This window comes from Eucyclogobius newberryi, unplaced genomic scaffold, assembly GCF_026437365.1.
Source record: "Eucyclogobius newberryi isolate DKJ021-1_F unplaced genomic scaffold, fEucNew1.0.hap1 SCAF_16, whole genome shotgun sequence".
In the NCBI taxonomy this organism is placed as follows: domain Eukaryota; kingdom Metazoa; phylum Chordata; class Actinopteri; order Gobiiformes; family Gobiidae; genus Eucyclogobius; species Eucyclogobius newberryi.
The window spans coordinates 10,230,409-10,256,298 of record NW_027315790.1 but is presented as its reverse complement, the minus strand read 5'-3'; the positions used below and the strand labels follow the sequence as shown (position 1 = coordinate 10,256,298).

Sequence of the window (25,890 nt, the reverse complement as noted above, 5' to 3'; positions counted from 1 at the left end):
GCCCCGCTTCACTGAACTGTGCAGCGTTGTAAGCAGCACATTTAAAGGCACTGATGTCATGTGTAGGCGGCTGCCATCAACAGCAAACACTCAGGACTGGAACAGCGAGGGAAATCAAGTGTTTATGAGACAGAAAGACTCAAAATATTCATATAATTCAAATGATGTGTGTGGTTTTTTCCATTTTGTATAGTCTACATGTGAAGAGGAGACGTTATCCTTCAAATGGAGAGATCTCAAGGACGCCATTTTTTACGACGACAATCTCAAGAATCTTAGGGCCATCAGTTTAGCTTGTTTGGTTTGTAAATAATATGACATACCACGTTCAAAGATTTATACTATTTGTTTCAATGCCTCAAAAGGACTTTTACTGTCCCCGCATTTCCTTTAGATGGACACAAAAAGACAAGATGACTAAAAAGACTAATATGATCTACTAAAATGATCTACTCTTGAGTCGACTTTTCAATTAGTCGACTTGTCAAACAATATTTCTTATGCACAATGAGATTTTTTAAATAAATTTTCAGCCATATAAAAGGTTTAAATACTGCGACATACTTTCTAGATTCTAGATAGAGAATATTTACGAGTAAAGTGTAATTGGTGAACGTAAGAAATAGTTTATTACATTTTCCTTTAACAATTCTGCGTTTTTTGTTATAAAAGTATTTTCTAATGTGTTTCGGAGTCTGTATAGTTCAAATAACAATTATCAAAATCTGATCACAATATTTTGTTATATTGTCACAATTATTCCATTCATTGTTGCTGCTTTAGTGAATTCTATGACATATTTTCAAAGAAATTATAGCCACTTGGAGTAACAAATCAAAAACCTGGGTTACGTGATGAAGTAAAATCTGACGTAAAACCAATTCAAACCAACAAATCATGGTGGCGACAAAAACAAATGATCGCAACCCCAAACACGTTGTCGTGGTAACTGCCAGTGACATTTGACCGTGACACGTTAGCGACCTTTCCTTCACGTGTTTGCAGAGGTAGTTCAAAGAGAGAGGCGTCCCGTTGGCGGCAGGTCGGCCTCAGGACCTGTCCATCCTCCTTTCGTACTCTGTCATCACGCAGCAGTATCGGAGTTGCCCCGGGGCAGCTGGGTAACGGGAACGCCTTCTTCCGGACGCCTCATAAAAATAATCATCGCTCCGTGACATAAGCACCAAAATGAGTTTCATGTTTTTAGGGGATGAAAGGAAGAAAAGGTCTATTATGTGGCCTTGCTGACAGGTAACGTTTTGAATCAAAGAAGACCGTGAACAGCACAAGCCAACTCGAATCCCCCAAATACAACAAAGTAGCTTTGAACAAAGAGGTTATGACATGTTGGCAGCTAAACCAATGGGACCTCTTACAGCTGTTGGACAGAGGCAGCAGCAACAAACACCAAAACAGATAGATTATAGGCTTACCCTCCTAAAAACGCTTAGAGCAAAAAGCCCCCAGCTGTTGTAGGTGTGTGTTACTGGGGGCAATATTGTGTTCACTGGTGTTAATAGAAATGTATACAGCGCACACAGAACAGCTGATCTGCTCAGAGACAGTATGACGTGAATATGAGTCAGGACAAGGCAAGTCGCTGCTACAGTGTGTATCTAGGGAAAGGGGGGCAGGCAGATGGAGAGGGGCTTGGCTGAGATCCAGGAGATGCAAGAGAAAACGTGGAAGGAAGCGTTTATAGAAATGAGCAAGCTGAACATGCAGTTTGCAGCGCTCGATTGTAAAGAGCAAAGACACATGCAGGTTTGTTTTGTGGTGACAGAGCTCGCAAAGACTGGAATAATGACTTGTTCAAAAATGATTTATGCAGTTTTGTCATTGCAATTGGAAATATAGAATATAATTGTAATATACTAGCAATCTCTACACACTCACAATCATTTTAGACAAAAATCTGATTGCAAGTTCAAAGATTTCAGTATGATTTTAGCAGGATTTAAGTCTGGAACATGAAAAGACTCACTTAAGAACTAGTAAACTCTTAGAAGAATCCCATGCATTTCAGGACATGTAGAGGGCTAAACTGGGTTAGCAGGTTTTACACATAAGTGGTGGTTTTAGGTTACTTCTATAATTGCTCTTTATGACTTCTAATTAAAACCATTCAAATTGCGATTGCGTTAAATCTTGTGGCTGGGGCAGAGCGATATGGCCCACAATATTAGCACTGTATAAAAGGAAACATTTGTGATAAGACAATTTAACTGTAAAATACTTGTAATACTTGTAATACTTGTAATACTTGATATTTAGGTTATGGTTATAATTCTAATCCAAACCTCGCTTCCTTTCTCTGTCATTATTAGTGCATTTTCGGAACAGCATTTTCGGAGCCTCCACAGTCAGTGTTTAATCTGCTCTGGGCTTTAGCTGGAGCAATTAGCTGCAATCTATGTCAACCTCCCCTCGCAACAGAGAAGAAAATCAGCTGAGGAGCGCGTGCAATCATTAGTACATTTCATATTCACTCCAAAACAAACATTATATAATGAGTGATATAATATGGTATAGCCTTATTTGCTGCCCTAGATCAGAAACATTATGTAAATTTAGCTCATCACATCGTTTCAGCTACTATTTTACCAGAAGTAAACATTATCTTGGTCGCTCTTTGGAGTGAATTACATGTATATCAGCTTGCTCGCTCGCTCGCTAAGCTATTGATTATACCATGTTGTAACCACTGTTGTTGCAAACGTGACAAAGTGAGATAAAGAGCATGCTGCACACTTCTGGTAACTGGATACATCTATGACATCTAATAAAGCTGGTTAAACATGGGACAAAGCTGGACCATCACTGCACTTGTTCTGACACAAAGCCATCTGTCTGAGCCCCGTCTTAGGCCTATGAAAACAAACATCAAACAGCTCTGATCTCCTCCTCTTTGTCTGAAATACAGGCTCATTTTAGGGATATCGTTCACGCACTATCACCCGAAGGGAGACTGTGGACACATGACTTATTGTAAAAAACTGTTTAGATTTGGGGGGGGGGGGGGTAAAGGGCATTTTGTTGTGAGAGAAGACGTGGTGGTGATCCTAATTTAATTTAGTCTTCATAAAGTTGAAATCATGAGGATTTTAACAGGACAACAGAACAGAATTCAGATTTGACAGTTTAACCACCCTTTTAACTTGTAAATACACCCGCCCCAAGCTCTTTTTTGGATAAATAGGTGTTTTAGCATAAACTCTTGTGTGGTTGTTGTCTTTTGAACACAGTTGGGTCAGATACATGGTCAGGTCATAGAGATATGGAATAGAGTTAAGAACTTTTGCCACTCCCCCTTTTTTTCGGCAGAGCATGTCTTTAGTCAACTGCAGCCCTGTTTATATAGCGATACAGTTTTAGTTTTCTACACATTGCTGGTCATATTTGAAGTGATGCAGTATGTGGGTGGGTGGGATAGAATCTTCCAACACACAGAATTCACATCATGGGATATCCCAAAACTAGAACCAAAAGTGAACAGCTCTGTAGCTCCATAGCCTTATCATTTCTTCCACAAATAAAATATTCTGCATAAAAGCAGCTAACACAGTAGTTTAGATCTGCAGTATATAAACATGTTTTGAAATGTGTTTGTTTGCCTTTTTTCAGTCCGTGTCAACTCGTTTGAAATGTGAATAGAATAGTTAGAACATAAATCACAAATCCAAGCAAACAAAAACATGATCACGATATCGCTATTAATATTTTTCCCAAATCGTGATACATTTTTCTGCATTTTGGGTAGTTTCTTGGTACTTTTCTGTGCGCAAAGTTGTAATTGAAACTCTTGTAGCACTACACGTTGCTCATTTTTAGTTGACTAATCGATACAAAAACGTATGTCATTTATCAACCAAGAGTTTCTAGCTACAATGTTGTTTTAAAGTAAATAACAGGTACTTTCTTCAGGCTCCACCTTGTCAAATTCTTCATCTTGTCTGCCTCAAGTCCAGCCCTGATACATTAACCTCCCACTCCTCGTTCCTTCTCCCCAGGCCATCAGCAGCTGCCCTTCCTTCCACATACCACTTAACCCAGTGTAACCGGCCACAACAGCGTCTCACACCACAAATAACTGCCCCGCCCCCGCCACAGTGGAAGTGGTCATCCTGGAATGGGACATGCAGCGACTCGAGACCAGACCATGACACCCCGACAAGATAACCGCAGATTAGACCCAGCATTTATAAGAATGAGGCGTCTGTGTTCAGCCAACGTTTGCCACTCAGTTTGATGGATAACTCACACTGACACGGAGCAGGACTGTCAAAGGTTTTTGTGTAAAACTGGATTGAAAACTAGTGCGTCTTGTACATGACACAGTTTCCTCATGAGAAACTTTAAAGATGCATAGTACACAGAAAGCATTTATTATTGAATAAAGCACCTGGCAACACTGCTATTGTTTGGTATGTTTGTAGGTAAGAACAGTAACTTAACATTACAGAAAAGCAACTCAACAATTCTGATTGACAGATGGACATACAAATTGTTGTCCTAACGTGATGATTTGCTGTTTTTTGTCTTCATCGCTTTTTTGCATATTGCACATTCAGAGACTCCAAACAGAAGCTAAATCTCTGCCCTCCCTGTCCCAACGGAACACTCAACATTTCTCATGTAGCAGCCTTCACACACGCCTTCTGAAATAACCATCAGCTGTAAAAAAAAAAAAAAAAAAAAAAAAAAAAAAAAACACTCCTTACTGTAAAAAGATGGGCACTGGTTTGTGCACCAAAAAGCCGCACGTTTGGTCAGACACAGACAGATGTAAGCGCACACATCAACATCCACATGCTACAAGCCGCGCTCCACAAATGGCAGGAGGGGCAGGAAAGGTCAAGTGCCCTGTGAGGCCTCGTGGGAAAATGATACATACAAACCGTCAGAAACTCATGTACCTTTTCAACTATAGCAGTGTTCTATGATTTTGTGTTCACGCTGGTCTTTGATTGAAATAATGGTGAAGTAAATGTCAGTCGCTGTTCATTAAGTCACATTAGATTTAACCTTTTCTTTGAGTAACAGACACACAAACAAGCAATGCAAGAAGACAAAAGTAAGCGACGCAGTAAGATTCTCAATCTACCAAAAAATTTAATAATTTCCTATAGCGCTTTTGTATTAGCCCAGTCTTTCTAAAACTGTTACTTACACCACTGATGGTACTCGGTCTCACTGTAGACCTAATGTAGCCTGTCATGTTTAGCCCTAATTTAGGCCAGATAGTCCTGGTTTAGATCTGGTGTTCCTCCGAAAGCCACATATTATCTGTGTTGCACTTGGTATGAAAAGCTTTGCAAATGACAAACTAAACCAACAAACAAGTGGGAGATATAGAAAAATGTATCATATCACAATTGTGGTTTTGGAAATATGCCAAATTAGAACTTGTAATGTATTGGCTATAATTAAAACTGTTAAAATTAGATAATGAAGAGACAGAAAGCAGAAAGGGATCAAGCAATATTTCTACAAATTTTCTGGTCCATTTACATTTTGCACGACACTTGACTCTCATCCAAGACACTTTAAAACAAAATTACTGAATCACGATGTGTGGATTTTACCAAAATGGCAGATAGTCACAGGAGATTTAATTTATATCACCATATTGCCCAGCCCTACTCTTGATAATGATAAAGTTTGTGAATATCGCATGGCTAGCATATTTTCATGCAATTAATAGAGCCGTTTTTCCTTCTCGCCAACCGAATCTTGCCGCTGTAATGCCATTCATAAACAACATCCGACAGACTAACAAATCAGAGAATGACTAAAGAAGTTACACCTCTTAGACAAATTTCACTATAGTTAAGTGTCAAAAAGGATGATGGGATTTCTAAGCAAACACTCCAGTAATACACAACATCTGCTGCACTTACTGTAGTTTGGGGGGAAACCCAAAAAGAAAGAGCAAAAAGAGCTTCTGAAATTCCTCCAAACCCCAAAGTCATAATTCATTTAATGAGACTTTGGAGAGAACGGGGAGGAAACGAGTGTGCGAGTGAGTGAGTGTGTCTGTCTGAGCTTGTGAGACCCTTAGAGAGAAAGTGAAGACTGAGGAAAGTAGCAGCACAAACAAGGAGACAAATAAAGGAAAGGTGAAAGTTTGGAGACTGGAAGGTTTGTGAACGCAATCCCCTTAAAAAGCTTAGAAACTAAAAAGAAGCTGGTACTGACACAAAGTACTTCCACTTAACCATATCAAAGTGAGCCTGGCGCAGAAACGGCATGTGGGATTTTAAGACCGTTTTAACTAGAGTATGAACAGGTCAGACTCATGTTTCATGCACTGTGCAGCCTGTATAATGGATGTAATGTTTGTTTGTTTTTTGATTGGTCTATTTAACTTTTATAAAATTGAAAATGAGACAGACAGCATCGACTCAAATTGATTCACAGTCAGAGTATAGCTATATTCAGTGCTTTTTTTGTCAAATCTTTATTCTTATGAGACATGCTTTGAAGATCGTCTTGTAACTTTCCCCAGGACACAATGACAATAAATCCAAGCTAAAGGATCCAAACTAACGTGTGTTTGGATTAAGTAAAAGAATTTGTCAAATACGTGAATGTTTTCTTACATTTAGGTGAGCTTTTTGAGAGCACTGCCATAGAAACAATGTGGGCACCATCTGGCAGACAGGCAGTATTTTATGTTATAGACAGTGGTTCCACCAGAACAGACACTCTGGGTGGTATTGTAGCCGATGTCCTTTTGACCCGCATTAAAACAAGCTGCAGGGGCATGAAAAACACGGCGGCCTGATTCTTTCACGTTCTGCACACAACGTAAGAGTCAGAACTCCGCACTTAGACGCGCTTCTCTGACATTCCAGCCAATTGTAAAGGCCGTCTCCAGAAGAGACCGCCGAGGCCACACGTCACTCACAGCGGCACATCATCTGTCAGAAAGTTTGTGACAGTTTGTGCCAGTGAAAGACGGGCCCGGTCACATGACAAGAGACCCAACAAAGCCCATTCAAGATGCGCCAAACGGCAAACAACTTGACGCACTTACACACATGCACCGTAACTGTGTGAAAGGGGCGCAAGGGAAAACTCAACTGGGAGAGATTTCTGTCAATAAATGACCAGGCAACATCAGATTAGGTTTGGGGATCATGTTGTATTAAAGTAAAAACCATAACAAGGCCTAAACAGAACTGAAAGTCGAAATCTAGAGCCTACAGAGCCATTTTCCTAAACTATTTTAAAAAGAATATGACCCCGACAAAGTTATGATCTTCGCGTTTGCGCTTACCTCCTTCTCTCCACGGTAATCTCCTCAGAGGCGCTGGAGCTCTTCTTTCCGCTCCATTTCCATGTGAACAAACTGCCAAAGTGATAAAGGCACGCGCCGCACGTTGTGGTGCAAAGAGCAGGTGAAATCCGCGGTGCAAAGGGACAAGTGAAAGCGACGTCCCCCCTGGAGCCCGCTCTGTCTCCGTTTGTCCTCTGCGCGCGGCGAGAGTGGTCTCGCGGCTCCTCCCGAAGCACTGGCAGCCAATAGCAGGCTGAGGATGAGGCTCGAGGGCGCGGCCATGCTCTGAATGGGGGTTTGCACTTGGAGTAAAGTAACGGAGTACAAGTGTAAAACTGCTGTGTTTAAGTAGAGGACAGGTCAGTTTTGGCAGTGAATACTTTTTATTTGTTACTTGACTACATTTGAGAGCAGGTGTATCTGTACTCAATGTCCTGAAAAGGAACGTACTGTCTGTATTTTGTGCATTCTTTCTTAGACTTTATTCTTTAGTCTTTATTCTTTAGACTTTATTATTTGTACCCCCTCCTCCCTGTACCTCCATCACCTAGCAACAGAGACCCGCCGCTAATGCTAACGCTAGGCTAATGCTGAGACCGCGGCAAGAGGAAATGTTCCCTCAAAATAAAAGAGGAAGTGAATGCATTAATTGCGCCCCTGCTGGTCAATAGTGAAAAATACACAATATCTGTAATGCACGTTTTTTCATGGCGTCTTGAGGAGAATATAACACATGAGTTTCAAACAAATCAGACAATGTTGAGTTTTTCACACAATGGGTGGGGGGCGCTATAGAGTAAATTTGTTACATGGTATTAATTATTTCCAATCAGACCATAAAAACGCATTAGTGAGTGAAATATGAGCTCCGTAGATCAATTCCAATAGGCTTGACTTGTCCTTGAAAAGGAGGGTGTGTTGCGTAGAGACCGTACGGAATATCAAAAATGTTTTAAATCTCTATTAAATTTCAATGTCTCTAGATGCAAAAAGTGTTGTTTTGAGCGCGATCCATGGCTCGAGCCAATAAGAAGAAGAAGAAGAAGAAGAAGAAGAAGAAGAAATCAGGCGAGAACAATGACTCCTCGCATTTCATGGCTCAAGCAAAAAATACACAGAGAAACTGATTGACATGGACATCTGGGTTGTTGTTGTTGTTGTTGTCGTCGTCGTCGTCGTCGTCAAGATTGTCACCTTTCAATATTTCGATTATGTGGGCAAAATACTATAAAAACATTTTAACATCAATGTACATCAATTATTTTACTTAAGTTGATTTGTGTATGTGATACTTTGCTGCTTTTACTTAACTAACAAAAGTACTTCTTCCATCACTGCCAAATCCAAATAAGACACATTAGAGCTAATTATGTATCGTCAAGAATTCTACATTGTCAGTCAGTCACCAGTCCATGTCTTTCAGCTTCCTGTTACATGCAACATTTTGAGGGTTAGTGATAATCCGGTCCAGAGGGACAGAAGTGATCTGGTTGCTATGGTAATGAGGTAACTTCTGTTGCTAAACCGTCTTATTTTTTACTGGTTTATGTTTTATTTTAGAGCATAAGATGAGATCAGGCCAGAAGTAGAGATGTAAAGATTATGTGGCTTATGGATAATCGTGATTATTTAGGTCACAATATAATTGTAATGACTAAAACTGAAGAACATTTTATTTTTTATTTTTTTATGAAATTGATAGAAAAGTGACCATTTTAACTGAATTGTTCAATTATAAAAGATGCAATTTTAAGTCCTCTCTGCACACCCTTTCCTCAAAAAGTAAATCTAAATGTAAAGTGTTTGTTTTCATCTGGTTAATCATGTCAAATTGATCATTCAGAAAGTTAGATTTCATAAAGCAGGTCACACTTTGAGTAGCTTGATAAGAAAACAAGACGGCGAGAAAATTTAGGATTTTATTGCTGTTTTAGTCATGACGTTAACAAGCGCAAATAATCATTAAATTGCCATGTTTATTCTCACAAAACATCCTTACACTAACATTTCAGATCTCTAGCTCAAAGTCAATGTACATTACAAGTCGTTGCCGTTACATTTTAACCAATTTTACTCACTTAAACCTGACCTCATTGTCACCCTAAACTTCAGAACTTTGAAAGACCAATCACAGCAGACACTCTTTTTAACCCATTCACAAGATATGATAGCCTGTGTGTTAATCGCCATGGCAACAGTCCTGACATCATTGTGAAGCCCATAGAAAGCCCAAAAACCTTTTCTGTGTTTAGACAAACGTTTTAAGCATGATTAAAAACACATTAATTGCACGTGTGTTATTATGAGTGGCACGTTTGACCGAGCGTCTATCAAAAGACTCTGGTCTGGGTGAGAGCAGGGATAAAATTAGCCAGCTCAAAAATAGCACGTTGACAGGAACGCAGCAATTAATTTGGATTACATAACTTGCATCTCCACTGAGCTGCTTTAATACTGTGAATCTTTCATGTGCCATGCATCTGTCGGCTCCTTCTTTGGCAGAGCGCAGGACTCGACCAGTTGTCACTTTCTAAAATCTTTCTTTCAGTCCAGGCTTTGTTTTTGTTTCACCCGAGCCACGTATTTGACATGTCTATAATACTTCACTGCCCTGAGTTCAATTTAGACTCGCTGTGTTGTCTTCCTAAATAGATCAGGGCAAGAATAGGATTTTTATATTTTATTCTTCTTCTACCTTTTGGGGCCAGATTAATCTTTATTTTGGAGGTTCATCGAAATGTAAATACAGGCTGAATCAGCGCTCAAATATGTGCTCGTGTTGGAGTACTAGTCTTCCCTACTGCCCACCTCTGTCCTCAAAGCTACAGACGGATTTAGCCGCAACAATAGTGCGACCGTGCATGATTACATAGCAACTGGGATGTGGTCAAAATCACCTCTAGAGATTTTTGATTACCGTTTCCTCTTCTACCACAAATATATCAAACTGCATGTTCATCTACTGTTCATCTGGGGACTAAATTGAAAAAAATAAAATACAAACTCTTTAAGATAAGATAAGATAAGATAAGATATTCCTTTATTGTCCCACATGGGGAAATTTCATTGGTGCAACGCAGGTAGATACAGAGGTAGATACAGAAGAACAGATCACTTATAGGAAGTCTGAAAAACACTTTCAGTAGAAGATCTCCTATAAATAAATAAAAACTCCCATAGACAAATAAATAAATAAATAAATACCATTGCATGTGATCCCGACAGTAATTGCACATGAATATGTGTCACGACAGCACATAGATTGCACATGAATTTCACAGTAATTGCACATGAATTGCACATGAATTCCAACAGCAATTGCACATATGACAGAATTGCACATCAGTATTAGGTTAGGTCAGTATTGCGAGTGTTCAGTACTAACAGTTTTTGTTATAAAGTCTGACAGCAGCAGGAAGGAAAGACCTACGGAACCTTTCCTTCACACATCGAGGGTGGATCAGTCGGTTTAGGTGTCGGTTTTATGAAGAGTGGCCGCACTGGAGCATCGGCTGCCAGTTTAATTGCCGCCTCTAAGTGGATATGGTGTTCTGCTGAGGCCGTACAAATCCGATTGAGCTCGGTCGTCCGCAAAAGCAAAGAGGGCAGAAAATGGCCTGTCCCGTTTAATCCATCACTGTGGTGTGAGCACGGACGGCATTTCACAACAGCACACGGATATCATTGATACTAAAAGTTGAAGTATTACTCATGTGGTCAACTCCATGGTTAAAGCCGGTGTGAATACTGAAGGTTCCGTTCAGGGAACATCACACGTTGTTCTATGGTGGAAAATGCTGATTTGCGGAGCAGGTTAATGGTTAAAATGTCTCTACTGGACGGAGCCACTTGAAACAAAAGCTGTTGCAAAGTTTAATGTAATTTTAGTTTTAGAATTGAGTTAAATTTTTCTACCTTAAAGATGTGACGTGAAGTTTGTTGAGCCAATTCATAACAAATGATGGCATGACTGATTGTAAGTTTATGAGTTTTTTTTTCTTTTTTTTTTTAAGAAATAACCATAGAAACCATCTGAAATTGTAACATGATCAAATTGAAGAACGTGAACACAACTTATTCTCTATTAACAATCAGTGAAGACAATATACCAAACCAAAAGCAGCTGAAAAAAAGTTCATATTGACATAAAGCTGAATTACATATTGAAACAAATAACTGTTTCTCCTGCATAATTTTTTAGAATTTCTGACCAAAGCAGATCATTCATCATCATTATTAGACCAGCATTTAGTTAAGGTGCATTTGTAGTGAAAATCCATAACAAATAGATCATGTATATGATTCTCTTGGCGGCGTGAGAGTCTTGTCATGGTCTGCAGCATCACAGCAGCATAAAGCGAACTTGATGCTCTAATCTAGATGTTTGTGGTTGTGTGAAGTTATGTAGCATGTTATGTTTTGTATTGAAGTAGTGAAAGTACAGTGAGAAAAGCAGATCAACATTTTTTTCTGAGATTTTCTTCACTTTCTGGTCATCTCTTTTAGTACAAGTCACACTGACCCTATCAGCCCTTTCTCCTTCACAGCCTCTGCTTGCTTTCCTTTTAAAGTGAACTTCATAACTTTAGGAATTTTAATTTCTCTCTAAAAAAAAAAAGTTAACTGCATTCTTGTTGTATTTGACGTCACTGTCTCCGTTTTCACTTTATGAGACGTCCCGGGTCTGAGGCATCTGTGTACTCTGCAGGGGGTTTATAAGCCCCCAGGCCCATAACAACAACAACACAAGTTTCTGTCACATTCACATCAAATTAAACATTCAAACATGACTTTACATTATGTCTATACAAACTAATGACAGGGAGTCGGATCAGGGCAGTGTAAGAAACATAAAACACACATATTTCCTGCGTCACACTCAGTTGCTGTTTGGTTGGGCCTGTCATTATGGCTGTCATCATCAGAGCTATATTTACATGCAGACAACATGCAGGCAACAACTAGTCTGTTCGTGTTGTAGATGCTAAAGACTCCATAGCATAAGTATAAGCAAACAATTGTGTGAAATGCGTTGTCAGAAAAGGTAAGTAGAGGCTTACTGGTGCCGCAGCAGGAGTTTCAGAGAAGAAAAAGACTATTATATTATAGATTATATAAGCTCAAACTTGGCCACTGTGATAATACTGTTTTCTACCCAAAGAACTGGAACAAAACAAGCATAAACAAACAATGGTTAGCTTTAGGCCTGTGCAAGCTAATCTAATCGAGATGGCAATTCAGTCATTTTCTAATAGTCAATGATCGTCTCAAGAGGTTTACAGCCAATCCTCTGTATGTGTTGTTTGTGTTCAGAAAGTCGTTTTTAGCTGTTTGACCAGGATGGATCAATATGAGGGATAAAAACGTGATGAATTTTTGTGTCATATCACCCACAACCTTAAAACTGCAGGCAGCTAAACAAACAGTTCTTGATAATCCCATTACAATTAACAAATACAATACATAAGGTAACAACAACTGACTTATCATAGCGGCATTTTGTCTTTTGTTCCTTTAAAAACATTGCAAACTAGCCACTATTTATTGTTTTAGATGATTTATTTCGGCTTTTTATTATTCTACTATTTAATTTTATTGTATTGTATTCATTTATTTTTCATCTTTATAGTTAGGAGCACTGGTACTGTATGTTTTGTGTGCAGCAGAAACATTTCACTTTATAAAATGTGCTATATAAATAAAGTGGATTGGAAGCCCCCCGCATCACTTCACACGCACAGTGCACTCCAGTAGAACAGGCAGCACTGACCTCGCAGCAGCACAACACTGCGTCTGTATCACAGACCGGGACCCCCACTCCTCCAGACCCTAGCACGGACCGGGACCCCCACTCCTCCAGACCCTCACAGATTTCCTGTTCATTATGTAACGTGGCATTGAGTCTTCATCAAAAGTTGTAATGTATTTTCTTTCTTCAATTACACAGCAAAAGCAAAACCTGTTTTCTGCACTTGTGCCGTCGCTGCCTTGGTCAGGGTCTCTGTGGACGGACTGGGAAAGGTCACATGACTGCAGGGTCAGAGGGTCAAGGCTAAAAGATGTACAGGCGCAGCTGATGTTCATGAATGTGCATCGCTAGAATATCAAAGCAGAACGCTACATGACATTCGGCTCACATTACCAGATCTGCGTGTCGACTGCTACTACGGACACAAACTGATGATAGTAACACTTTTCATGCAACTACTGCAAATACTGCTTGACTATTATTAGGCCTACTACTACAACTATTTACTATGACTGGTGCCACGGTTTCTACAATTCAGTGTTAATGTGCTACTAAAATTTCAATATCGATGCTAAGGAAAATGTTCAATATGCAAAGCCAATTTCAATACCACAAAGTAATAAAAACACTCTTTATTCTAGGGTTGACAAAAGTTTAAAAAAAAGAATCTATATCAAATAAATTATTAAAACAAGATACACAATTTTGCAAGTTTATAGATTATATTATATACTAATAAGAAAATCATATACATAGGACACAATTTGATTTTTCCAGAACAGTTTTAGAATGATTTTCAGCTTTATTAACATAAACAAACTATTACCATTATTAGTGTTGAAAATGCAGTTCATTGTCAGAATATCAAGCCTATTTCTTAGTTTCGAAATTGAGTTTTCAGCATCGTGACATTACTTCATAGAAAGTATATTTCAACACAAAATACTAGCAGTATTTACTATTTTAATCTTGTACTAGTACTACTTATACTATTATCTTATACTAGTTAGTAGGTTCTGTAGACCATATTCAGGAAAAGTTCAAGTTTAAAGTCATTTTTATGTGATTTATTTTTCTTCGAATGAATATCTAGTTAGAGACTAGTTTTAGTGTCCATTAGTATCTTGGTTTCAATACTTTTGACAACCATAAAACAATTACTCCAAACTTCCTCCAACTACAAACTACCAACTGCCAGTTCTGCTATAGTAGTACCAGAGATTTCATTGCTGCTGCTAGTTGTTCTACAAGTATTTCATCACTATTCCTTCCTTTGTATAACTGTTTACTGCACTTCACAATAACATGAGAAAGACTATAACAGCTGAACGTCTGGACTGTCTCACTGGTTGCAGAAGAAAGTATTGCACACTGGATTATGTATTAAACTCAGGTGCAGTGGAGAAGACATGTAGACTAAGAATGCCATTAAGGAACTGACTCATCTGCGATCAGGCTAAAGACAAGGATTTCTGAGAATGCATTCTTGTGCATAATTAATGATCACTGGTCAGACTGCAGACAGAGTGCATAACTGGTCTAGACAGCCATTACTGGGAAGAAGACGCCAATAGCATCAATCACAGGGTGTCAAAACTGGTTGGACACGCTTGTACTGGTAGCCTGTAACAAAAATGTGTAAATTGTCCTTTTGCTGAGTATATTAGGAGCACGCAAATTAACCAAGAGGTCTATAGTCTCAGTTTCGATGGTCTCAACTCCTGCATTAGGCTCAACAAGGAGTTTTGAGTCCACAGCACGTGTTTGAGCGGGATACTTGTGGATTGCCTCTCAGCCGGTTCACGAGGGTTCATCTGATAACACCGAAAAGTGCTCGTCTAATTACCTGAAAATATTTGGTTAATTAGATCACAAACATGGACAGCTCACTGTATTGTTTCTTACACCTACGACTATTCTTTGAGACAAAATCCACTTGTTCCCACACAGAGTCCAGGGTGGTCTCTTGTCTGTCATGACTGAGGCTGTATTACCTCAAACCACCGAGTGTAAGCCTCACACGCCCAGCGCTGCCACAGACACATTGCTATAGTAACTGTATAGGAGCCGCCGAACCAAAGCCCTATCACATATAATCCACCACGAGCGACCAGAGAGGAATGAAGTTTACACCGGAGCAATCGGCTTGACTCCAGACTCCTCCCAAGACTTTGTGAATAACTCAACATCCTTTCAGAAATGTCACGAGTAGACAGCACCTAGATCCATTATATGTCTTTCTACTATTGAGTTTTTGTAGGATAGTCATGGGTCACATCCAGGGCCGGCCCAGCCTATAAGCGAACTAAGCAGCCGCATAGGGCCCCGAGGCGTTAATAGGGCCCCCAATCTGGCAACCCGTTTTATGCGAAGTGCAAGCGCAGCGTGCGCCACTAGTGTAGTAGCGCTGCTGGCGCGGCAGCGCACACAACTGTAACATATAACGCACAAACCGCATTTATTTGTAATGACAATCTGGCAACCAAGACACCAAACCTGCGCTGATTGGTCAACTTCATTGTGCGCGAGCAGAAGAGCAAAACATAAACACAACAGAACGTGGTCCTCATGTCCAGAGGAATATATCCCCCCGATGCCGAAAAACGAAAGAAGAAACTTCTTGACGATGTAAAGAAACTGCAAACTCAACAACACTCTCCAGGTATTGAACTTCTCTCACAAAGAGACGGTTAATGCTGCTGTTTGAAACAACACGATTCTGTCACGTTAGTTCGCTCAGGCTGGAGGCGAGGAGAGTTCTGCACCGCGCACAATATGTGTCTGAATGAAAGATAATGAGCTTAACATTTACACCAGCCCGGGAGTGTCAGCTGCAGGTGAGGCCGGTGAGGGGCGTCTATGCCCCGGGTCACTAAGAGGCGGCGATCCGGTCCGGACGAGCGCCGTCTCGTCCAGAACCTCTGATGTGAGACTTTGGAGTGAACAGTGTGCGGCCCCTGTCCCGGGCCCCTGAGCAGGGCCCCTGTGCAGCCTCAGTTAGAGATGAGCGGGTTTGAGTTTGCGTCCCTCTCTCTCACATCACCATGTGTGAGATCAATCGTGACTCGTGATGTCTGTTTTACTTCTTAAAGTGCAATAAGAGGAATGTAAAGGTTTATGCGTGTAAGGTCCATCAGCCAATCACATCGCAGCATTGTTTCATGCAGGAGTGTGTGATGTTCTGATCAGAACAAGCATTTATATTGTAATTCACTTTAAATAGAGCAACAAAACATTTAAATTTATTTAAAAAGCATCATTAGACTATTTGTTATAAATAATAATGAATTGATAGTGAAAAATAACCAGACATATTATGATTACGTCTGTTATAGAATAATACTATATATTTTTATATAAATGTGGCAAAGTTGCAGAAACACAGTCTCTTCACTATAGCTAGGTTTGGACCTTCACTTCTCGTTCTGTTCATTCTCTGGGAATAACATGTTTGCACTGTTTTATCAGTGTTAATTGTTAATCAAGCAATACTTATGCCATTTGTTTAATTTAATATAACTTGTTTTGTCACTTTGGCAAGAAGGAACAGTTGGGAGCAGTAAAAGATAAATTAGTAAGGATAACTATTAATTTTACATTTTCAGTTAAAATGAATCAATTTGATCATAATTATTTTTCATAGCCAATATTGTATTGAGTAATTAAGTACACTAATGTATTAATAACTGGCTTTAGTCATTTTCTCCTGGCACAGTTTCATCACATCATCATTTTATAGCATTACAACCTCAACATTTGACTCTTACTTTAGCGGCTGGACCACATTAAAATGCACCAGAATACACGAAAAAGGTCTGAAAATCTCCCCCAGACCCCCCCTGTTCATTCATTTAAACTAATGTGCTAATGTGGCTGTTGACCCTTAACGCCCACAAATACGCCCAAAAACGTATCTGGGACGTGTGTTATTTGTACAGGGAGTAGAGGTGATGTCAGCGGAATACCAAGTTGCATTGTGGGATTTAAGTTATCAATATTTGAGCTTGTGAGGTGCTGAGAATAAACTAACTGGCAAACAGATGCCCTGGAGTTTTGGTGCGCTTTGTTAGCGTTGAAGAAAGTTCCCATATGTGAATTGTTTACTGACAATGGCAATAAAACTGATTCTGATGACGTGGTGAGGGGCCCCCAAAAATGTCTTCGCTTAGGGCCCCCTGAAGGCTTGGGCCGGCCTTGGTCACATCATCTTTTGCTGTTATGGAGGCCATTTGTAGGACGTTTGATAGGAAGACAGACAGATACTTTACTGAAATTAGAAAGGAATATCTTGCTTCAAATGATTAATGTCAATAGTACTAATGTAAGAGAACTTTTCCTCCTCATCTTACTATCCGAACACTCCAGTTTCATATACAAATACATTGTTTTGTCATTGTTACGTTAAAAAATACAAATTGCACAGGAGCTTGCAGTTGTGGTATTGGCATCACTTTTAAACTTAAACAGCACAAGGTTTTCCAAGCGAAAAGTGTTTAGTCTGAAGTAGGTCACTGAGGCCAACTGTCATAGTCAGAGGCAGAAACACTGCGTTAATATGGCTCTGCTACAGCGGGTCCCCTTAGGTCAGCTTTTCCCATCTCCCACTCACAGACACACACACGCGCGCACACACACAGACACACACAGACACACACAGACACACACGCAGACACAGACACACACACACTCGCACACACACACACTCGCACACCCACACACTCGCACCCACACACCCGCACACACCCAGACACACACACACACTCGCACCCACACTCGCACCCACACACACACTCGCACCCACACACACACACTCGCGCACACACACACACTCGCGCATGCGCGCACACACACACACACACACACACACACACACCACATTGTACAGTCGTTTTAATCTGAGGGCACATTCGCAGTGAACAGCGCCTTGAGGACAGGACAAGGCATGCAAAATATTCTTAAATATACCCAAAATAGCATTAGTAGCATCATCTAGCATTTTTTTTGGCATTCTAATCCTTGTTTTTTCCGCAACCACACATACAGAGACAGAAGTGAATCACTGCAAACTAAAGCTGAACTGACTGAGCAGTTTTTGATTGACAGCGAGGGACAGGGTTAAGCGACAAAGGCTGTAAACATTGGACAAATTATTATCACGGTGACGGTGTAAAAGAGGAGAGAAGAGCAGGAGGAGGACAGAAACGCTCCAGATTTGAGAGTCAGTGAAATGTAACCAAAGTAACGTCTTTTGCACAATTGGGAAATGCATGGTTTGCAAGCCAAGGAGAGGAAAGAATGATCTAATATTTAAAGTTTATATTTTGGAGGGATTCATGCCACTTGATGTTGCCGTTAAGCAGAATTTGGGTGAGCAGCAAATAAAGAATACATTTTCATAAAAAAGTCAAGTATTGGGATAAAATAGAAAAATTAGACAAATTTGAACATGTTTTAACAGAACGCAAACTGTTGTGGAATAAGATTAAAGTGCATATGACGGGACTTGATTTGCTGTGGTAAATATTTATCATAGTTTTACATTAGTCAAGTTGCAGTTTGTGACGAAAAATTTAAAACGTAAAAGTTGAAAATTGACAGGAAGAAGAGCCAAGTTCAAAATCTGTCTATGTCATCAATGAGCGACATTACATCAGAAATGCAGGGACAATTTTAACGTAATTGACAATTCAACAAAATTAATGTGTGAGAAGGGATTATTATTTATCATAACTATTGTGTAGTTTTATGGATTGTGGTCCTTGTTTACAGTATGGTTGCTAGATAACAGTTTTGAAATTCCCTCTCCCTCACATCAGCTGCTCATGTCCAACCAGGAAGTAACTATATAAACATCACCAACAAACTAGTATGAAAATACCTTATTTTTAGTATAAATTCTAAATATAATCATGTTCACTACATTTTAGTAAAACTCTAAACTCCTGGTAAAGGAATCTCTTAAGCCAAGTGTTCCTAAAACTGTGATAAATGAACCTCTTCAGTTCTTGTGTTTGTAATTTTAGTACATTTTCCCCCAAATGTTTCCCTTCCTTGATTCATTTCTTAGTTAAAACTACTGTGGCAATGGCATATTCCTAATAAAGACCTGGTTTAGCCCTAATTTACCGATAACCCTGAAGTAGTCCTGTTATAGACTTTATTTATATCTGGTGTACTCAGAAAGCCAAGGGAAAGGGTTTGCTTCTACGTACTGTAATATTTAGTACAGTGGTATACTTTTCCCTCTGATAGGTTGTGATAAAATGTAAATATATGATTATATTTCTGTGATGTATATTATCTGTATAATAGTGATATGACGATATTTGTAAATTATCTGCATCATTAGTCTAGAAGAAAAATGTCATGTGTGACAAACTGCATTTGTGAAGGTGTTGTAAAGATGGGGCAAAGGAATGTTTACTCCAGGGAGGGATGTAGCACCCCAGGGGAGATAGGTAAACATTACCCATGCTCTTATCGCTAAGGAAGAAAGACAGTAAAAACAAGTGATGTGAAGTTAACCAATGAGAATGTGACCCCCCTATTCCATAATTTGTAATAAAACCAACCCGCAAGAGAAAAAACGTTGTGAGACCAAGGAGGGTCGCCAGGCTACTTACAACAGCCTTGGCAACCCAGCCCGACGGTTGATCCCTTGCAGGTGTTGCTCATCTAATTTATTATGGTAATATTTAATTGTGATGCTAAATTATTATTACTTCTGTGTGTTGAATTGGACATGTTATCATGGAGCACTTGAATTAGAGTGCACGTCAATGAAAGGGGCTGTACCTGGACGGCGTGTGGCATTAAATGTAGGTCAGCCACGCCTATTAATTTGTGTTGTGTGGCCCAGGTGTGTTCTGGGTGTTGTACCCCTGCGTGCCTCAAATGTGTTTATTCTGAACCGTGGACTTGTTAAAAGTTGCAAAACGGAATGTATCGTCGTATCATTCGAGGGTGCAACACATGCAAGCTGCACAAAAAGTCTGACGTTTCTGTATTGTTTAATAAGTTGAATTGTGTTCTCTGTGTGTTAAGGAATAGCATTGGTTTATGTCTAATTTCTTGACATAGGTATTTATCCTTTCCATACACCTTTTATATTCAGTTCAAAGCTGTTAGATGTGCAGAATTAATAAATCAACTGTCCTCCTTCACAGTCAGCATCAAGGATTGTGTTTTCTATGATCTAGTGCTTGGTTGGGCTCCATGTTGGCTCTGAGGGGATACAGTTTCCTGGGGCATGCTGAACTGGACATGTACAGACAGAGACACTGGAGGAGGACTGGATTTGTGAAACCTGATCCCGGCTCTAATCTTGCAGCCTCAGTCCTTGTTGAGCCCTGTTTATCAGACTAATGCAGTTGTGTTTCGGAGCTTTGTCCTCTGGAAGCCTTGATCTGAAGGCGAGATAAATACCTTGAGCTAGATCCAAATGCAATCAATTTGAAGTTGTGATTTGATTATAACTTGAAATGTTATTTGTTGGTAATGTGATCTCAATTACAGCAGGTGTTCGTAGGTATCTATTTAAATTAGCGCGCAGGTTGGAGCATGTTCAAAGTGATTGTCGTTTTGATCATTTTTGCTGTTGTTAAGGTAGAACTTGACAGAAAACCCTGAAGGCAGCACTTCAGTGATCCTCGTCGTGACAACTTTTTTATTCTCATGTTAAAAGTTTGAAAGCTCTCCACAGAGTGAGTGGGGCAGTTACCGCAGCAACGCCTCTAAAGCCAAAACAATTGATTGATGGGTCTTTGTAGCTGTAAACGAACAAGACAAAAGCTGTTGAATCTGGTAACTACAACATTTGTGTTAATGTAACTGTTGACGACAAGGCAAATGCCAAGGCAAGCTCTTTTGTGAAAGTATGTTTCCATGTGTACATTATGCATTACAACATAATCACACCAACAAAAAATAAAAACCATGACCATTTTAGAAGCAAAAATAAGTGATTTTAGTTCAAAGAATATTCTAAAAAGTATAAATATTTGGCTGATTGTGTCAACTTACATATTATTATAAATGTATTATTAACTGATTAACTTTATCATTCAGAAAGTTTGCAGCCAGCAGGCCTGTGTGCTGTCCACTCTGCCATAGAAAATCAAGTATTTCACCGTTGTTTGGTCATAGTGTCAATAATCATGACAGTAAACTTTCATATCGTGACATCCTTAGTAGCTACAAAAATGTGGAAATCATTGAGACGGAATATGGGCCGTACTAAAGCTTCCTTACCTCAAAATCAAGCGCCAGAGCATGGGCTAAAGTAAAGTAATAAATGTAAGACTAAAGGTTATAACAAATGGCCTGCTGACAATGAAGGTTTATCTTTCTGTTGATAGTGAAATGCCTGGGGAATTATAATGTGTTATGGCTAAAAGTTATTACCAAATTCCCCCCGTAAAATGTCACACCTGTTGCTACGAAAACCTAGTGCTGCTAAAGGGACCCATTTGTTCTTATTACCTCCATAAATTTGAATAGCGAATACAACGAGTGCGAGACAAACACTCCAAAGGGACAAGTGGAGGCTATAACTCTGCGGTTACGAGCCCTCCTGATCTCACCACACTGGACACTTGTGACTTCAGAAGGCCACTCTTCATGCTTCCTGCGCTGACCCAGTTAGTCAAACACCACTTTATTTAGACACCAAACAACTTCTATTAATCTCACACTTTGCTGTGTTTTCACTGTCAAGAGCGCTACTCCATAGCTTTCATTTACTGCAAACCACATCCTCAAAGAAACACTAGCTCTCTGAATTAGTCATAAGGAGCTTTGTGTGTATTTTAGTCCCAAAGAAAGCACTTATTCCCATTTGGGGCAGACATTTATCATGGTGGTGATTTGGGGAGTGGGCTAGTGTGCGTGTATCGGTGATAAGAAAACCATGCTGTGTTTGTCCTGTGTGTAATGCAGTTTAATCTGAGAGTGTGGTGAATAGAGGCTTTCAGGTCGTACGGGTGGGTTCGTGCGGAGGTGATTTACTGCGGTTTCGGGGATAATGATCAAGGGGGCTGCAAGAAGTGTATTAAAAGTACTTTTAGTAACAAAATAAGGAGAAGAAAGCTGAATAGTTGCAATTGGAATGAGTTGAATCAAGAACCAAAGGTATTGTCACATTCACTTTGTTAAAAATACAAAGCACATTTTAAGGAACTGAAAAAGCGAGGGACTGTCATGTCCCTCGCTTGACACCGCACTGTTTTCCATAAACCTTAACTATGATACTTTAGTGGGTTTATGCAAGATGCAACATTAAAGATATAATTCAGTAATACAAGAGGTCAGCAATGATATGTATTTTCTTTCAAAACAAATAAAAGCTTATTTTAAGACAAATTCTGACACACAATTATAGCATGCATGAATCCAAACCTCTGATCCAAACCTATTTCAAATTAAAGTGTATTAACTATATGTGGAACACTCTCTAGAGGGTAAAGCAATAGAACAGAGAGGGAAGAGAACTGAACTAATAAATCAGGTTTCATTTGGATCATGAACATATGAAAAAGCTGGCATGTGGCATAGCACCCCCCTCTTGACAATAATTAGAACAAAGTATGGGAGTCTATGCACCGTTATCCCTCAGCATCCACACAGTGTGCTGCTCTCTGATTGGCTGCTCGCTCAGAGTCAGCTGGCTTCACGTTCCTCGCGGCTCTGTGTTGTTCAAAGACAAAGTCACATTGGCCGCCGGTGCAGCTCAGTGAGAAGTGGGTCAACACGGGCATTAACATACATTACACACCAAGTGATGCAATGTGGGAATATCCTCCTCATGTGTGCCATCTTTATAAAGCAGAGCAAAATATGGCTTTAGTATGGGTAGTTGTTGAATGTCTTGAAATTGTGTGTTTTGTAAAGGTGAAATAGTTTTTAATCAAATGTAGCTGATGCTTAAAAACGGTGGAATCAGTGGAATTTAACATGGTTATACCCATCCTTAAAATATGACAATTCATGATTTGTCTTGGCTTTTTTATGCCAATCGTGACATACAAATACAGCTAGAAATAAGAACAATGCATGCAACAAATCCCAAACAAACCACGTGTGAAGGCTTGATCTATAGGCAGGGCCAGCCCCAGCACATTTGGTGCCCTAGGAGAGCTACTCCCCTGGCCTCCCCCCCCCAAAAAAAAAATCTGCCAAGCAAAAACACATATATAACAATTTTCGTTAGATTTATTTGTCAATTCCAAAATAGTGTTTGGATACATAGAAGGGGGCGCAAAAAACTCTGCCAAGCAAAAAAAAATAAAATCCCCCCGCAGTGCCGCCCCAGGCACCCGCCTACACGGCCTAGTGGAAGGGCCGGCCCTGTCTATAGGACAGCTCCAGACCCACAGGGGTTTGTCTTATGGATGTCACAAACACTGTAGATGAAACACATAGAATCTCACATTTTTAAGGCTTCATCAAGTAAGAGTTGTTATCATTAAATTATCTGCATTATCTTAATTGCTCTTGTTATCTGGCTTTGGACAAGACAATAAACAGTAAGCTTTTATTGTGCATAAAAGACGTTTAAAACATCAGTGTGTTACATAAGAACGCCCACACTGCAACAGGCACAGCTCTACTGCTTCTAAAAAGGGTGAGAAGTTTAAAAATCGATAAAGTACATTGCAAAAACATAATGCTTTTGTAATAATACCCGTAAATGTATGCACATAAAACATGTTTACCCTTTTACTTTCAGAAGACAAATTCACCTACTACTAAAAACATTTGCATTTCTCCACAGCTTCAACAACAACACAGAAGGTCACAGTTCACAGCCTCCCACCGGCGTCGCATCAGTAACCTTACCATCTTCCAGAAACACATCTTCAGCTTCTTCCCGCATAATTTCATCGGCGTAATCGTCGACTACGATATCCACCGCAGCCATCTCGCTTGCCTCTTCTTCCTTCCAAACCAGTCGATGGGCCAAGACAGGAAATTTGACTCAGCGCCGGGGCCTTCCTCCTGCGGCTCTTGCCAGGTGAAGTGTGAGAAATTAAAAGGACGATCTTCTGTAAGTTTCAAAGCTGGTTTCATAACATCCTGTGCAAAAGCTGAAGTGAAATTGTGCCGTTTTGTTTTGTTTTTTTAGAGCGAGAGAGTACAGCAATGGGAGGGTCTTGGCTGAGGCTTGTGTGTCCATGTCGAACAGCAGGGTGTCCAATGATTCAGCTCCACTGCCTTGTGATTAACAGGAATAATTAGCTTCTTTATTTCGAGCCGGCAAGGACGTGCAAAACTGGTGTGAAAAGGAGAGAGAGAAGCGCTCTACTTGTCATTCCATTACAGCTCTGTGGAGAGCATGGGAGCACACTGATTACTCCCTCTATTTCTGCACCGGGCCACTTCAGAGGTGATAAAAAGCTCTGACAAAGGTTTTTAAAAAGCTGTGTATGTGATAAAAAAGAGTCAAAATGACAAAGTCATATTTACAACATCCACTTTGAAATGTATAAAAGTGTTCAAACAATATGAATATGCGTAACACAAACAGACACAAAACTAAATTGGACCGACAAAAACTACCGGATTTTCCTTTTTTCGTAGTTTTGGCCGGGGTGCGACTTATACTCCAGAGCGACTTATATGTGATATTATTTGTTATTTTCACACTGGCAACCACATTTCACATGTTGATTATTTTCACACTGACAACCACAAGAGGGCGCTCTAGGCTCTAAGCGACGCAGAAGAAGAATCGTCACTTCCTCTACTTCCGGAGTTTGCAGAGTTGTTTAGAAGTGACACCGAGGAAGACGAAATCAATGGATTTAGTGATTTGGGGTAATACTGATGCTTTGGTAAACTTGTTAGCATGTTCTTGATGCTATAGTTATCTGAGTAACTGTTAATATGTTACGTTAACATACCACACTTACGACAGTTCTGTCTGTGCGTCATGTAGCTGAAGGTGTTACGTTAGCATACGTGCACCTATTCACCATGTTCTCTAATCTGTTATCATAATCCGTTATTATTTTTATATTGCATTTCAAGATCAAATGTCTGTCCTTGGTCTTGGATTTTATCAAATACATCCCCCCAATTTATGCAACTTATATTCCAGTGCGACTTATAGTCCAGAAAATACGGTATTTTCATATGGATAACTTAGAATGATAGAGGTTATAATGAGCTTTAACTCTGAGCTCAAAATGTGTTACAAGCCAAACATCATGCGCATACTTACAATAGGATAACAATAAAGCTAAAGATTTCCCCTGCTTGAGCAGCTGCTAATGCACAAGACACATTTATTTATCCCTGGTTCATCAAATCCTCATTCTCTCATACATGTTTACACAGTGTCTCAGTATAGCTTTTGTTCTCACTGCAGTTTCCCTGGAAAAGCATTTAACCGCCTTTCTTTTCTTTTTTCAAACAATACTAACAACAGATGATAGTTACTGTAGTGTGACAAGTCTTATTGGCTTAAAACTATCTACAAAAGCAATTTGAAGTGAAGTGTAGGCTACTGCATCAAATCTGTAAATAACCACTTGTGTAGAAAATGCAAGTGATTATCTCTAGATCTGATATGCAACAAAGCAAACACACCTTTTTGCAGTTACAAGAACATTTCCATCAACATTATTTTATCTATATTTTGCCAACAGATAAGAGCGTGCCTTTATCACTAGATTTGGCCAAAGCACCGCACCCTTTATAAACCCAGCTTAATTATTTTATTGTAGCTTTATAAAACACCCACTTAAAGTCACCAATCAGCTTTTGTACCAGCAATTGTTGACCAATACAAAACTTGAAGACCTTGTATTTCTCCCAAACTGTAAGCTATACACTAAACTCTGGTCTGGTCACTTTTTGT

The 25,890-nt window shown here is 39.7% G+C and overlaps 1 protein-coding gene across 4 annotated transcripts in view; it reads right to left on the bottom strand.

The window, feature by feature from the left end:
- ripor2 (RHO family interacting cell polarization regulator 2) overlaps positions 1-25,890 on the bottom strand; it is a 64,208-nt gene that overhangs the window by 27,555 nt on the left and 10,763 nt on the right. The window contains exon 1 of one of the 4 annotated variants that reach the window (XM_072447413.1): positions 23,868-23,991. The exons of 2 other annotated variants lie outside the window; for them this stretch is intronic. In XM_072447413.1, the coding sequence (XP_072303514.1) occupies positions 23,868-23,949 (82 nt within the window). In that variant the 5' untranslated portion in view covers positions 23,950-23,991. Of the gene's footprint in view, positions 1-7,282; positions 7,457-23,867; positions 23,992-25,890 lie in introns of those variants that run through there. One more of the 4 variants, XM_072447417.1, reaches the window with a different exon arrangement.